Here is a 15,791-nt window from a genome sequence, read left to right on the forward strand (position 1 = left end):
ATTTATATTTTTCATATTCATAGAAAAAATTATTTGTAGTATTTGTTTTAATACATGTGTTAGTGGTTCTCAACCTTCTGGCCATTTAAATAGAGTTCCTCATGTTGTGACCCAACCATAAAATTATTTTCGTTGCTACTTCATAACTGTAATGTTGCTACTGTTATGAATCATAATGTAAATATCTGATATGTAGGATGGTCTTAGGCAACCCTGTGAAAGGGTCGTTAGACCGCCAAAGGGGTTGCGTCCCACAGGTTGAGAAAGGCTGTAGATGATTTAAGATGACCAAGCTATCACTAAACAAGTATTTAAGCTTGGCCATTGTGGCTCAGTGGTTGAGCATGGTGGACCCATGCACCAATAGGTCACCATTTGATTTCTGGTCAGGGTAACGTTCCTGGGTTGAGGGCTCCATCTCCAGGAGGGGATATGGGGGAAGCAACTTATTGACGATGAACCCTCTCATTGATGTTTCTAACTCTCTCTCGCTCTCCCTTTCTCTAAAATCAATAAAACCATATTTTTAAAAAATAAGTATTTAGTTTTTTGTTTGAGAAAGTGAGGAATGGGAAGAGAGAGAGAGAGAGAGAGAGAGAGAGAGAAGCAAAAAACCCCCCGCTGATTTCTTGTTCCACTTCTTTATGCATTCATTGATTGATTCTTATACATGCCCTGACCAGAGATCAAACTTGCACCTTGGTGTAGTGAGATGATGCTCTAACCAACTGAGCTACCTGGTCAGGGCCTAAACAAGTACTTTTTACATTGTACAATATTAGCTGCTTTAAAAGGAAGAAAAGATGTAACTGATCTGACAGCCATATTCATGTTTCTAACAACATATACATGTCTGATACACATGAGTGCACAGCAACCCTATTTTTTTCAACAATATCATCAAATAATATGTGTTAAGCACACACATTTAGGCAAAGTGGTTTATAAGGGATCTCTGTTACATTTGTTTTCTATTGCTTCCTGTGTGCTTCAGCTCCTATGTGAGAAGGGCAGACCTCAGGGTATAAGACTAGTATGAACTCTTTCTCCCTTCACTTTATTTGGATACTAAACAGTGAGTTAAAAATAATTCATCTGTCACTTAAGAAAAATCACAAAGTTCCATAATATTTGGAATCAAGATGTTTTAATATTCTTGTTTATGACCTATGTGATATAATAAAAATTACCTTTATTCATTTTTCAGAACATGAAACTGAATGGGTAATTAGCATTTGTCAGATTTCATGGTATATTACATAATTTGGAGAAGCAGGCAGGCACAAACCAGATAATATGGGAAGGTCAACTTAAAGGAAAAATCACAAAACCTCAAGTATAGATGAAAGTACTTCCATAATTTAGAAAAACATCCTGGACTAGAATGAAAAATTTAAAGAGTTATTATAAAAGGTCCTGAAACTTATAGAACATTATGTAACTATTAAAGCTATAAATACAATACAGACAGCATTATAGTACCAGGTCAAATTTCAGACCTGGGCTTAATGCCCAGATTTTTATAGAAATGTGCCATAAACTCAGCAATCAACTATAAAATGATATTCCTTTACATTTCTGAAATATGTAGAAATTGATAAAACTCTTCGTTACTTGCCTGAAGTAGCATCTTAACTGGTTACTCTGACTTCAGTCTCAAAACCTCAACTTTATCCTCCACATGCTGCCCCAGAGAGTTGCTGAAATCTCACCAGGGGACCCTCCCTCTGAGTGTCCAAGCTTTCTCATTGCCCATGAACACCGGAGAGGAAAGGAGACTTGGGCAGAGTCCAAACACGTCCATGGAAATTACAAAACTTACTTGAATGTTAGTGTTTTATCTCAATAGTTCATCATTTGTTACATTTTATTTACCAGCCTGTGTTAATTTCACTAATAAAAGGTTTTAAATTACTTCCCAGAAATAGAATTGATGGTCAAGAAGAGTGCCAACTGATATTTTTGACACACCTTTGTATACATTTTCTTATGTGAGAGGCATCCTATATAATAAAAGCCTAATATGCTAAGTGTCTGGTAGTCCATTCAACCAATCAAAGCATAATATGCTAATGATATGTTAAGGCTGTTCAACTGCTCGCTATAATGTGCAGTGACCACCAGGAGGCAGACGCTCCAACTGGTAGGTTAGTTTGCCGCTGAGGTCTGGTCGATCGGGACTGAGCAAGATGGGCCAGACATGCCCTGGAACCCTCCCGTGGTCCTTCCCCAGCTGGCCAACCCACCTCATCCCTCCCCAGCCCTCTTGCAATCCAGGACCCCTCGGGGAATGTCGGAGAGCCGGTTTCAGCCCCATCCCACACGCCAGGCCAAGGGACCCCACCGGTGCATGAATTTGTGCACTAGGCCTCTAGTAAATCTATAAAGTCAAAATGCCATGTCATACCCTAAGGACCTTTATTGGCCCCTCTACAGTGAAGGAACCATTTTCTGCAGCACAGGGTCGCTCAGGAATAACCCCATCTTGAGATTCTCAAGGATGCCAATTAAACTACTAAAGAAGAGAAACCAGTTCTGCTATTTAGATTGCTTTTTAGGTCTTCATTAAATCTTAAATGGACTCCACCATAAGGATATAAACATGAGAAGTTTGAAAGCCAAATTGGAAGTGTTTTCCAGTTCAGCAAAGAAGTCAGAAATATATAAACACACTTTGTATGGTATCTTGTCATCTTCCCTAAATGTATTATCTCTGTCAGTTTCTCTTAGTGATTTATTCAACCAACAAATGTATATGGAGCACACATGTGCCAGGCAATATTCTATGCACTGTGCATTGAACAGTAAATAAGATAGATGAGCATCCTGTTCTCTTGCAATTTTCATGTCACAGGGATGCGACAGACAAAAAACAAAGAAAATAAATAAGTGCCATGCACAGAGTGAAAACAAAATGATATAATAGAAGAGACAGTGAAGGTTAGTACATTGTAACTCTTCATTGGATGCCAGGAAAGGCAAACTCACAGGAGTGGCTATAAAAAAATTAATAAAAATATTTTAGGAGAGTTTCATTCTATAATCAATCTCAAAATAAACAAGAAAAAGGGAAAGCAGGAGGGGGCTTGCTGTGAAAAAAGAAAAAATGAAAAAAGAGGACTCCAGGCTCTACTGGGTTTCCTGGCAGGCAATTATGACCAGCTCAGAACATTGTCCATTACCAGCCCTTTTTAATGATTTCAAAACTTAAGGGAGAAACTAAGATGGCGACATAGGGAAACACCAAAATTGCTGCCTCCTACAACAACTTCAAAACGCAATAAAAAGACAAAACGGACATTATCCAAAACTTGCAGGAAGGCTGGCGGAGTGGAAATTCTACAACTAGAAGGAAAGAGAAAGACACATTGAGGGTCAGGAGCTGCGGAAGTAAAGTGCAAAGGCACGGAGGCTCGAGAGTGTGTGGAAGGGGGCTGGTACCTGAGGATGCGGCTGTCTTTTTGAATCAGGAGAGAGTCACGGGCTCCCGACTGCTCTGAACTCCGGTTCCGGGAAGTCTCTGGGGACCCAGGACTCATACGGGGAGAAACTGGACTGTCTGGCAGCGGGCAGATCTCGGAACTCGAGGGCGGCTTTCCCTCAGAGGTGCTTGCAGCAATTGGATTGTCGTGACACTGAGACGCGTGCGGCCCCTTAGGGCAGGGCTGAGAATCCGCCATAGTTCCTTGTTCCGCCCTTTGATTCCCTGAGACCCCACCCCACCCAGGCTGCGGCAGAGGCTTTTGCATATGAATGCCCTGGCCCTTTGCAACCTGAAAATTACCTAACAAACTGCAGGTGGGCCACAGACCCAGAACTTCCAAGAGAAGGCCCAAGACCCCACAGCAGCTTGCATGGCTTCACAGCTGGCCTCATCAGGGCACCTCCAAACTCTAAAAAAGGACGGGGAATCTGCAGTTCTCTCCATAGCTCTTGCTGGGTAACCTCCAAGAGCCAGTGTACCCAGTGGTCAGAGGGGGACCATCCGGATTACAACTCCTTAGATCCATAAGGGACACACCCAGGGGGCAGACTCAGTGAGCACCAAAGCCCCACTGAAGCAAGTCTTGCCCCAGAAGGGTGTCTTCAGCACAGAAGTTCTCCCACTGCAGACACAGCCGATTCTCATTGCCAATTGGCCTGGAGGTCAATTCCTCCAGTGATCCTACAACAATCAAGGCATAACTACAACAAGACTCTTCACAAAGACCACAAGGGTGCACCAAGAGTCTCCACCACAGGTAATGGGGGAGGCTGAGCCACTGGGCCCTACAGGACACCTAGCACACAAAACCACTCTACCAACACAGGGAAGCATAAAAAATGCAGAGACAAAGAAACAGGTCACAAATGACAAAAATGGAGGAAAGCAAATGACTGGATATAGAGTTCAAAACCATGTTTATAAGGTTTTTCAAGAATTTTATGGAAACCGCTGATAAATTTAGTGAGACCCTCAAGAAATCTAGAGAGACCCTCGAGGATATGAAAAAGGACCAACTAGAAATTAAGCATACACTGACTGAAATAAAGAATAATATACAGAGATCCAACAGCAGACAAGAGGATCCCAAGAATCAAGTCAAAGATTTGAAATACAAAGAAACAAAAAATACCCAACCGAAAAAGAAAAAAGAAAAAAGATTCCAAAAATATGAAGATAGTGTAAGGAGCCTCTGGGACAACTTCAAGCATACCAACATCAGAATTATAGGGGTGCCAGAAGATGAGAGAGACCAAGATATTGAAAACCTATTTGAAGAAATAATGACAGAAAACTTCCCCTACCTGGTGAAAGAAATGGACTTACAAGTCCAGGAAGCGCAGAGAACCCCAAACAAAAGGAACCCAAAGAGGACCACACCAAGACACATAATAATTAAAATGCCAAGAGCAAAAGACAAAGAGAGAATCTTAAAAGCAGCAAGAGAAAGAAAGTCAGTTACCTACAAGGGAGTACCCATACGACTGTCAGCTGATTTCTCAACAGAAACCATGCAGGCCAGAAGAGAGTGGCAAGAAATATTCAAAGTGATGAATAGCAAGAACCTGCAACCAAGATTACTTTATCCAGCAAAGCTATCATTCAGAATAGAAGGTCAGATAAAGAGCTTCACAGATAAGAAAAAGCTAAAGGAGTTCATTACCACCAAACCAGCATTATATGAAATGCTGAAAGGTATTCTTTAAGAAGAGGAAGAAAAAAAAGGAACTCTTACCATTTGCCACAGCATGGACGGAACTGGAGAGCGGATAAATACCACATGATCTCACTCATTTGTGGAATATAATGAACAACATAAACTGATGAACAAGGACTGATCCAGAGTCGGAGAGGCATTGATTGGACTGTCGGGCCTTGGAGGGAAGGTAGGGGAGGGTGGGGGTAAGGGGGAAAGATCAACCAAAGGACTTATATGCAAGCATATAGGCCTAACCAATGGACACGGACAGCGCGGCGGGGGGTGAGGGCATGAGTGTGGGGGGGTAGGGGGTAACATGGGGATAAGGACACATATGTAATATCTTAATAAAAAATATATTAAAAAAAGAAAAAAATATTGTCAACTAATTTAACAATCTCATTTCTGATTCAACAACACATAAAATGTATACTAAAATAAAATTTGTTTGACTGAAAAATTAAAAAAAAACTTAATTAAAACATGGATGATTGTAAAATAATTAAGCACATTTTTAAATCATGTTATAAGAGGTTTCATAAATATAATTGTCCTTTCCATGGTCTTTTGGTAAAGGATATATGCTTATTCAGATGATCCTACCCTTGTTCAAAATAACTTCTGACCTTTGGATCTATCTTTTGGTATTCGCTTCCCTGCACTGTTTACTAGCTACTAGCAAAATAATTTAATTTTAATTTTATTCCCTCTCCTTGCCTCCAAGGTCTACTGAGTTCCTCTGATTATCTCAGTATCATTTTATCTTGCTCTGAGGGCCCCTGAGGACTAGTGTGGTCCCAACCTGAAGCTAGGAAAGTTGTGGTAGAGGGCAAGGGAAACAAAAGAAAACATATACAAATGGAACTACATCAAAGTGAAAAGGTTTTGCACAGCAAAGGAAACCAGCAAAATGAAAATACAGCCCACTAAATGGCAGAACATATTGGCCAAGATATATTCGATAAGGCGCTAGTATCCACATTTTATAAGTAACTTATACAATTTAACATCAAACCCCCCCAAACAATCCAGTTAAAAAATGGGCAAAGAACTTGAATGAACACTTCTCCAAAGAGGACATACAGATGGCCAATAGACATATGAAAAGATGCTCCAAGTCACTAATCATCAGAGATATGCAAATTAAAACCACAATGAGATCTCACTTCACACCTGTCAGAATGGCTACCATCAATAAATCAACAAACACAAGTGTGGGTGAGGATGTGGAGAAAAAGGAACCCTCTCCAACTATTTGGTAAGAATACAGATTGGTGCAGACACTGTGGAAAATAGTATAGAAGTTCCTCAAAAAACTAGAAATGGAACTGCTTTATGGCCCAGCAATTTCACTTCTGGAAAGATACCAAAAAATCCTGAAACACTAATTTGAAGGAATATTACACCCCTATGTTCATTGCACCTCTCATTATTTACAACTAGAGGCCCGATGCATGAAATTTGTGAAAGAGTAGGCCTCCCTTCCCCCAGCTGCAGGCACTGGCTTCCCTCTGGCACCCAGGACCCTGGCTTCTCTTGCAACCCCGGAAGGATGTCTAGTCTAATTAGCATATTACACTTTTATTATTATAGATAGCCAAGATTTCAAAGCTTCCCAAATGTCCATCAGTAGATGAGTGGATTAAAACGCTGTGGTACATTCACACGATGGCATACTACTGGTCAGTAATAAAAAGAAGGAAATCTTACCTTTTGAAACAGCATGGATGGACCTGGAGATTATTATGCTAAGTGAAATAAGTCATCCATAGAAAGATAAGTACCATATGATTTCACTTGTAAGTGGAATATAATGAACAAAATAAACTATCAAACAAAATAGAAGCAGACTCGTTTATACAGAGAACTGACTGACATCTGTCAGAGGGGGGAGAGTTGGGGGACTGGGTGAAAAAGGTGAAGGAATTAAGGAAAAAGCAAACAAACAAAAATCTCAGACACAGACAACAATATAGTGATTATGGGAGGGAAAGGGGGTTGGGGATGGTACAAGAGGATAAAGTGGGGATAAATGATGATGGAAGGAGACTTGACTTGGGGTGATGAACACACAATGCAATATACAGATGATATATTATAGAATTGTATACATGAAACTGAAACTGGATAACCAGTGGGTCAGGGCTGCCTGTCACTACTTGAGTCAATTCAGTAGAGACAGTGTTGAGCTGACAGTATGAAAGAGCAGCAGGTCATCCACAAAAATCTCTCTGCAAACCCCCTTAAGCTAGCTGCTTATGTAGGGTAGGATAAAGATTACATGGGGAAGTAGGCTATGCACACTGGGGTGGGACTCCATTGTTTGGGCAACAAGGTTGTTAATCTTTCCATAATAATAGGTAGTTCTTGAATGAGAATGGACTTTATTCCAAGGTTGACTCCCAGGTCCAAGGTTGACTCCCAGGGGGCTTACAACTCCCAGCCAAGTTAGAACATACTTTCTTTAACCAGAATAAGGCAATCATGGTTAACAGAGCATGATTAATATTTCCCAATACTATAGCTAGTTCCCAATATTCTACTTTTGCCCCTAACAAAACCTATATAATTTTATTAACTCAATGTTACCCCAATATATTCATTACAAATTAAAAAAGAAAAAGAAAAAGAAAGTGGTGGTAGGAGAACTGATAGAAAAGTTTGTGTTACCTGTCCAGATCCAATCAGGAGAGAGAAACCATTTAGCAATTTGAACAGGGAATGTATAGTATAAATAGCTATAATAAATTATAACAGGAAACTGGAGTAACAAGGGAAAGGTTAGTAAGAAAAAGAACTCTAAACATATATGTGTTTGGAACAACTTATATAAGGAGCAGCCACTACCCTTAGAGCTGACACTGAACCCAAGGGAAGAGGTCCTTGTTGTGGAGGGCATGGCTGTAGCTGACTGAATGGTGGAGAAGTCATTCTGGTGCCTTGTTGGGGGAGCTGTGTCCTCCAGGACTTTCTAAATGTCTCCTCTCTCGGGAGTTGGTGAAGCTGTTCCTGGAAGGCTTCTCACCGCAGACACTCTGCTACAAAACTGGCTGGAGTAGGGGGAATTCTGGAGGGAACTAGTTACTGGGTACTGTTTGCAACCATACACTGCAGGCCCACATTTTGCAGGAACCTGCTGAATGAGCACACCAAAACCAGGAAGAAAACCCTTCCTCCTGCATTGTCTGTTCAGTGTCCTTTCCTGACAAAGCTTAACGTTGTGCCAGCAAGCAAAGGAAAAACAAGGGGCACAGATTCATTTTCATAGAACAAGCAATTAAGGGTAAATTTGGTGCTGGAAAGCAATAAATTGATAACTGGCATTGTTGGTAAGACATGGAGTAGTTAAGGAGTCAAACTAACGTCTATGTGTTTATGAGCTACCTGCCTCCTATGAGTAAAATGAATGATAATGTGCTTAATGGAAAGGAATAATTGATCAAATATTTATTATATCATGTTTCTCAAAAGGAAAAATAAGTAAAATATGAGTGTGTGTGTGTGTGTGTGTGTGTGTGTGTGTGTGTCTTTATCCTCCTGGCATACTGGTTTCAGTATTAGGGTTCTAACACAGCTTTCATACGAAAACATCTCTTCTTTTTTCTGAGATTATAATCATTTTAGTATCTGTGTTTTTAAGTGGTTTTAATATTTTTATTTTTTTTAGTGAAATAGTGGTCATAGTGAAAGATAGTTTTTGTTGTTGTGGCTGTTTTATTTGTCTTAGAATTTTTCCTACTTAGCAAAAAAACCATCCTATATTAGTATTCTTTCCACTTAAAAAAATTATACTAGTCTATGAAATTCAAATCTGGAAACCATTGCACTCAACTAAGAATTTATTAATATAAATTGTGACACGTCACTATTATTATTTTGTGAAATGTATAAAAAGTTTTGTATTTAGAAACTGAAAAAAAATATTTGTCACTTTATATTCGACAATAATGACATATAAACATATGAATAGAACTTAAATAGTAGCCAAGGCCATTCACTTTACATTCAATGTCTCCACTTAAACTAACCAGTTACAGATATTATTATCACTTCTTCAGATATCAAAAATCAGATGGAGTTAAATAATTCTGAAAGGCCTTATAGCTAGAAAACAGCAGAGCCATGATTTAAATAGGAGTGTGATAGGTTCCAAAATCTTCCAGGATTTAAATGTCTGACTGCCTCCAAAAACCTTCCAGTGTCTAGGGAAAGACAAAAACTGAATTAAGGAGTTAAAGTGGGATTTTCAAAAAGTATAAAAGACTAATAGATCATATATTTTATGTATGTGTACACACACACATACACACACACAGAACACCCACATAATTCCTAGAGAAAGGAAATGTACAAAGGAACTTCATAACTTGTTTTCAAAGCTTAATCTATATCATGTACATAAAATTCAATGACTAGTTTCCATTTTCACTAAAGAAATATAAGTTAATAGATTATACAGAGTAAACCAATGCAAATGTATTGTAATGTACATTAGTGTATCAGAAAGGAATGTGTGTGTTGCAGATTTGACTAGCAGTGGCTTTACCAAATATGAATTTACCTGCATCATGTATCAAGATGTCCACACATATGGATCGTTGCTGAGATTGTTTCAGTAGCTCAATGTTAGGGGTCAAACTTCAACCCAATTCCCTTGGCCTTCCTCTCATGGTTATGCAATGCCGCTACAGTTTCCACCATCACATCTCCTTTTAAGCAAGAAGGGGACAAGAGTGTAACAGCTATATATGACTCGTTTTATCAGCTTCTCTGAAACATCCTCAACTGACTTTGGTTTTATTCTCATTAGCCAGTGCTAGGTCAAATATCCTTACCACTAGTTGTAAGGGAATTGAGGAAAGCAAGAAATAGCTTTGTCATGATTGCCAGAGACCATAGGTTAACCACATTCTGGCCTTGGGGCCAATTCAGGCCCTCCTATTGTTATAAATAAGGTTGTTGTTGTTGTTGTTTAAAGTTTTAATGGAGCACAGCCCTGATCATTTATTTACACACTAGAGGCCCAATGCACAAAATTCGTGCAAGAGTAGGTCTTCCTTCCCCTGGCTGCTGGCACAGGCTTCCCTCTGGCACCTGGGACCCAGGCTTCCCTCATAGCCCCAGCTTCATCTGGAAAGTTGTCTGGAAGGATAGCCAATTAATTAGTATATTACACTTTTATTATTATAGACTAGAGGCCCAGTGCATGAAATTTGTACACAGGGGTGGGTGGTCCCTCAGCCTGGCCTGCACCCTCTCCTATTTGGGACCCCTCAGGGGATGTCTGACCCCTGCAGGAACAGGCCCAAACTGGCAGTTGGACATCCCTCTTGCAATCCGGGACCACTGGCACCTAACTGCTCACCTGCCTGCCAGCCTGATCCCCCTAACTGCTCTCCCCTGCCTATCTGATTCCTCTAACTGCTCTCCCCTGCCGACCTGATCCCTAACTGCTCTCCCCTGCTGGCCTAATCCCCCTAACTGCTCTCCCCTGCTGGCCTGATCCCCCTAACTGCTCTTGCCTGCTAGCCTGATCGCCCCTAACTGCCTCTGCTTCGGCCCCACCACCATGGCTTTGTTTGGAAGGATATCCAGAAAGTCATCCAGAAGACGTCCAGTCTAATTAGCATATATCCCTTTTATTAGTATATATTGTCTGTGACTGCTTTCATGGTACAGTGGCAAAGTTGAGTAATCATACCATAAGGCCTGAAAATATTTACTATTTGGCCTATTACCAAAAATATTTCCTGTCTTCCAGCTTAGATCAATCATGATCCATCGCCTGAGATTGAATACATGGACACCTCGGGCATAACTAGGCTTTTGTTAAGCAAGGAATGAGGAGGAAAGAAGATATTGCAAAAGAACCAACAGTTATTGACATAATTAGTTGGGTCACCTGGCCCAACTAATTATATACAAGATCAAAAAGTTAAAATACATTTTCTGTTTTAAGTCAGAGGGTCATATTGAATATATAACTTTTTTGCTTCTTCATTTCCCAATGAGCCAATTAAGATAATTAAGAAAGGTAGAATTTTGCAAATATATAGAATTAAATGATATATAATGAATTTAGGAAGATGTTCCCTAATTACTGACTTTTATATAGCACTGCCTAAGATATTGTCAGACTAAGTTTTAGACACATATTTTACTAATGGAAACTTCCTTTTAAACTATTTATTTTAGGTCCTTGCATACACTGAGGGACTTCATGGAAAATGGATGTTCAGTGAGATACGAGCTGTATTCTCAAGACGTTATCTTCTACAAAACACTGCTTTGGAAGTATTTATGGCAAACCGAAGTAAGTCTCCTTAAATATTTTCAAAGAAAACATGCTCATATTTTAATGCTATTTATTTGCATGGTGTAATTCTGTTTCTTCTTTTTTCCCTGCTGTATTTCTCTCTGTTATACCCTCACTAAAATAATAATATTAAGAAATTAATATTTTTGGAAATATTAATCCTAGATTTATCATAGAGAAAGTTATACAGAAAGGTGATTTCCAAGAAGATACATTACCTTTACAAATAAATGGTGATAAGCTCTTGAAAATGATTTCTGAAATTGATGGTTTGCTCTCCTGTACTTTTCTAAATCATGATTTTACTTCTTTCCACAGCCTCGGTTATGTTTAATTTCCCTGATCAAGCAACAGTAAAAAAAGTTGTCTATAGCTTGCCTCGGGTTGGAGTAGGAACCAGCTATGGTTTGCCACAAGCCAGGTAATTATATCATGTTATACATTATCTATGGGTTTTATAAAACATACTTCATTTTTAATAAGACAGAAATATATATAGGGTTATACCATTATGATTATTACTAGTGGCCCAGTGCATGAAATTATTGCACGGAAGGGGGCATTCCCTCAGCCCAGCCTTCACCCTCTCCAATCGGGGACCCCTTGGTGGATGTCCGTACCTTCTCATAATCATGGACCGCTGGCTCCTAACTGCTCACCTGTCTGCCTGCCTGATCATCCCTAACTGCCTCTGCCTGCCTGATCAACCCTAACTGCCCTCCCTTGCTGGCCTGATCTCACCCCCAACTGCCCTCCCCTGCAGGCCTGATCTTGCCCCCAACTGCCCTCCTCTACCAGCCAATTTGGTTCCAATAGGTTGGTTTCTATGCCAGTCAGCATCTCTGGGCCTATCAATGGAGCCTGATCAGAATGGCGGGCTGATCAGCAGTCCTGGTGGAGGCCCTGAGAGAAATGGAGGCACGGCTGCTGGCCCAGCCCAGAGAGAAAGAGAAAGGCAAGTGCTGATCAACAGCTGCCACACAGGCTATGGATCAGACCCTGCTTCTCTCTTCAGGCCTCTCTCCGGGCCTGATTCGCAGCCCCCTCAGCAGTCAGTGCTGGGTCACTGTGCCTGCAGCTGCAGCAGTCAGTGCTGGGTCACCATGGCAACCCAGCACTGACTGCAGGACTGACTTCCGGTTGGTCTAGTCTCCAGTTGTGACAGACCCAGGGTTTTTATATATTAAGATAATTAGTTGAGAACCAAGGGATTTTCTTTTTTTGCAGGTTATTTGTAGGGAAAGAGGTTATGAAAACAACTATTTTAAGAATGACAGGATAGTTAAGGCATAATTTTATATAACATATAGAGGAGGAAGTAAAAAATTGATTGAATATAATAGCTAGTATATAATTAAGACATTTTGCTTGGTGATCTTACAGGAAACATACCAAAAGCCTCATAATGTTTGTAATTGTAATGTAATAACATATAATTTGTTCTTATAAATGTTTCTTCATTAAAGTAATAAAACTCCTAGCATTTATTGAGATTTATAGTCATTAATTACGGTTTAGTGTTACAATTTCCTAAATTTTTCATCTAGGTATGTATGTGTGTATGTATGTATGTATGTACATGATTATATTTAACACACAACTTTGGTACAACCAAAAAGTAAAACACTACAGTAAAATAATAACAAAAAACAGGGTATTTTATTTGCAATGCGAAAGAAATGGTTAACATTTTTAGTCACAAACAAACTTTTAGAAACCAGTAACAGAGACACTATAACCCAAGGAAACTGGAAAAAAGAAAATGGAATAATAAAAATATTTAAGGATTAAACAGTAACAAAGAATAATTTCTCTGTAATAACACACTGTCACAGAATAAAAACACTGACATCTAATGTTTATCAGTTTTGAACAGTGTTATACGGTTTTAACCTTCAGAACTGAAAACTGGGAAACAGATTGATGAGTGTCTACAATTAGGGTGAAAGCTAATTTTGAATCAAAATATAAATTTTGAATATCCTTAGCCTGAGTAATTCCAAGTCATTGAAATTATTTCAACAACTTAGTTGAACAAATGCAAAGTGAGTTATATCAAAGCATGGTTAATACAAAGAAAATATGTGGCCAGTATAAGCGCCCTAAAACACTACTTGCATATCAATTTATCAACACAACCCAAAAATGATGTTCACAAAATCCATTAATAGTAGATAATAGCATAGAGAGTACAGTCAATAATACTGTGATAACTATATATGGGATATGGTGGGTACCTGAAATATTGAGGGAAAACTTTGTAACTATAGGATTGTCTAACCACTATGCTGTGCACCTTAAACTAATACAAAATAATATTGAATGTATAGTGTAATTGAAAAATAAAAGCAGACAGTATATAACACTGGGAGGGGGGTACAATTAAAAGGAAAATAACATCTTGGTATTTTTAAAGCATTATTTTGAAATCTTATTTTATTGAAGACTAGAGGCCCAGTGCACAAAATTTGTGCATGGGTAGGGTCCCTAGGCCTAGCCAGCAATCAGGGCCAATCTGTGGGGCAATCGGCCTGGGGCCTGCGGGCTGGAGGCAGCTCTTGAGTTGAGCATCTGCCATTTGGTGGTCAGTGCACTGTTCGGTCGATTTGCATATTAGGCTTTTATTATGTAGGATACTAATCTAAGCAGGAAACAGTAAATTTTGTGTATTATTAATATCAGTTAGTTTTGGGCTCTAAGTAACTGAATGAATGACTAAGTGTGACTTAACAGATAGAGTTCTTTGCTTTTTAGTTTTTGTCTTTAATGTAAAAGATCTGGAGTTGCCAGTATTGGCTCAGAGGTTCAGAGATGTTAGAATTCTTAGTTGGCCTCATGTTCACAAAATAAGTACTACTACTCCAGATACCACATCTTCAGACAACTGCAGTAAAGCAGGAGAAAGCCACAATGGATTCTTCTTAGAGCATTCATGTTTTAGGAAAGAATATATTGCTCAGAAGCCTCCTGCAATCTTTATTTTAAGTCCCTTTTGGCCAAAATTGGTCACCTTCCCATTCCTAAAACAATCACTATCAACAGGAAGTGTGTTTACTGGCTTAGCCCCCAGAATTCAGGGAAAAATATGAACTTGCTATCCCCAACTTGAAAAAAATAGGGTGTCTTTTGGCAATGAAGAAAGAGGCATCAGCTTTGGGTAGATAAATTAAGTCCCTGGGAATTATTGCACAGCGCTGCATGGATGGAAAGGAAAACTAATCTTCATCTGTGTCCCCTCAAGTAGGCTACAGTCATTTAAAAGACAGGGACTGTGTCTTATTTATCCTTTTAATCTACAGGATCTAGCATAGTACCTAATTGTAGAGGTGTTTTTAAGTGCTATTCAACTGGAATTACCTTATATTGTTGTGTATCTATTCTCTTTAAGCTTACAGTATAAGAGCAATTTACTGACATGTGTGCACATGCTCAGATATTTGCCAGTAGACTGACAAGATTAAATTAAGAAACTAGTAGATAAGTAAATAGTTATATAAAATACAGGCCAAAAGAAAAAAGTGCATTTACTCTATCAAGGAAATGTAGTTAGTTTTGCAAGACTTGGTCTTATTGAATCTAAGCTGACTGATGGTAATCATTACTTCCTTTCCCTGGTGATTACAGACTATTTAATCACCAATTCAATAATTTTTTCAGCAATTGACATTAAGAACTCACAAGGAGTTCTATATCCTTTTAAAAAACAATCTGCATCTTGGCATCTTTCCCAATGACCATGATTCTTCAAATATTATCAATATGGGTTTCTCAATGACATGTGTGTGATTTCCTTCAATAGTCTTCAACTTGTCTGGACCTGAATTAATTTAAAAAAACCAGAGCTCTTCTACTATCTTTGTTACCTATTACGAATATTATTTCCTTTTTAACCACATTCAGTCTTTTTTACTTTTGGAAAATCATTATTCTTGATAGAAAAACTGGAAACAAAATAGATTCCAGTAGTTTTGGTTCCACTGTTACTTAGTACAACCACTCTATCTTAAAATACTGTTTCATTGTTTTTGGTTTTCTGACCAAACACTCAATTTGGTCAATGACCAAAAACTCATTCGTGGTTTCCTAATAATATTCTCAGAAATTCAGTTTGTATAGCAGAAGAGGGTTGGAGGAACACTACATTTGGCTTCATTAGGCCTGTTATTTGCCCACTGGGTAATAATAACAGAGCCAGGTAGTTGGTAGGAACTCACCACATATTAACTGAAAGAATGAAAAGCACTAGGTAAGAGGAATGACACTTTCATCTGCTACAAAATTAGGGAAGTATC

At 39.0% G+C, this 15,791-nt stretch overlaps 1 protein-coding gene across 6 annotated transcripts in view; it reads left to right on the top strand.

Annotated features, from left to right (window-relative positions):
- The window catches only part of NBEA (neurobeachin), a 1,002,985-nt gene that overhangs the window by 791,502 nt on the left and 195,692 nt on the right, over positions 1–15,791 (top strand). For all 6 annotated transcript variants that reach the window (XM_036298874.1, XM_036298876.1, XM_036298877.1 and 3 more), the window contains 2 exons: positions 11,379–11,496; positions 11,818–11,920. In XM_036298874.1, coding sequence (XP_036154767.1) covers positions 11,379–11,496; positions 11,818–11,920 — 221 coding nt within the window. The remainder of the gene's footprint in view (positions 1–11,378; positions 11,497–11,817; positions 11,921–15,791) is intronic.

Source organism: Myotis myotis, unplaced genomic scaffold, assembly GCF_014108235.1.
Source record: "Myotis myotis isolate mMyoMyo1 unplaced genomic scaffold, mMyoMyo1.p scaffold_m19_p_3, whole genome shotgun sequence".
NCBI classification, from domain to species: Eukaryota; Metazoa; Chordata; class Mammalia; order Chiroptera; family Vespertilionidae; genus Myotis; species Myotis myotis.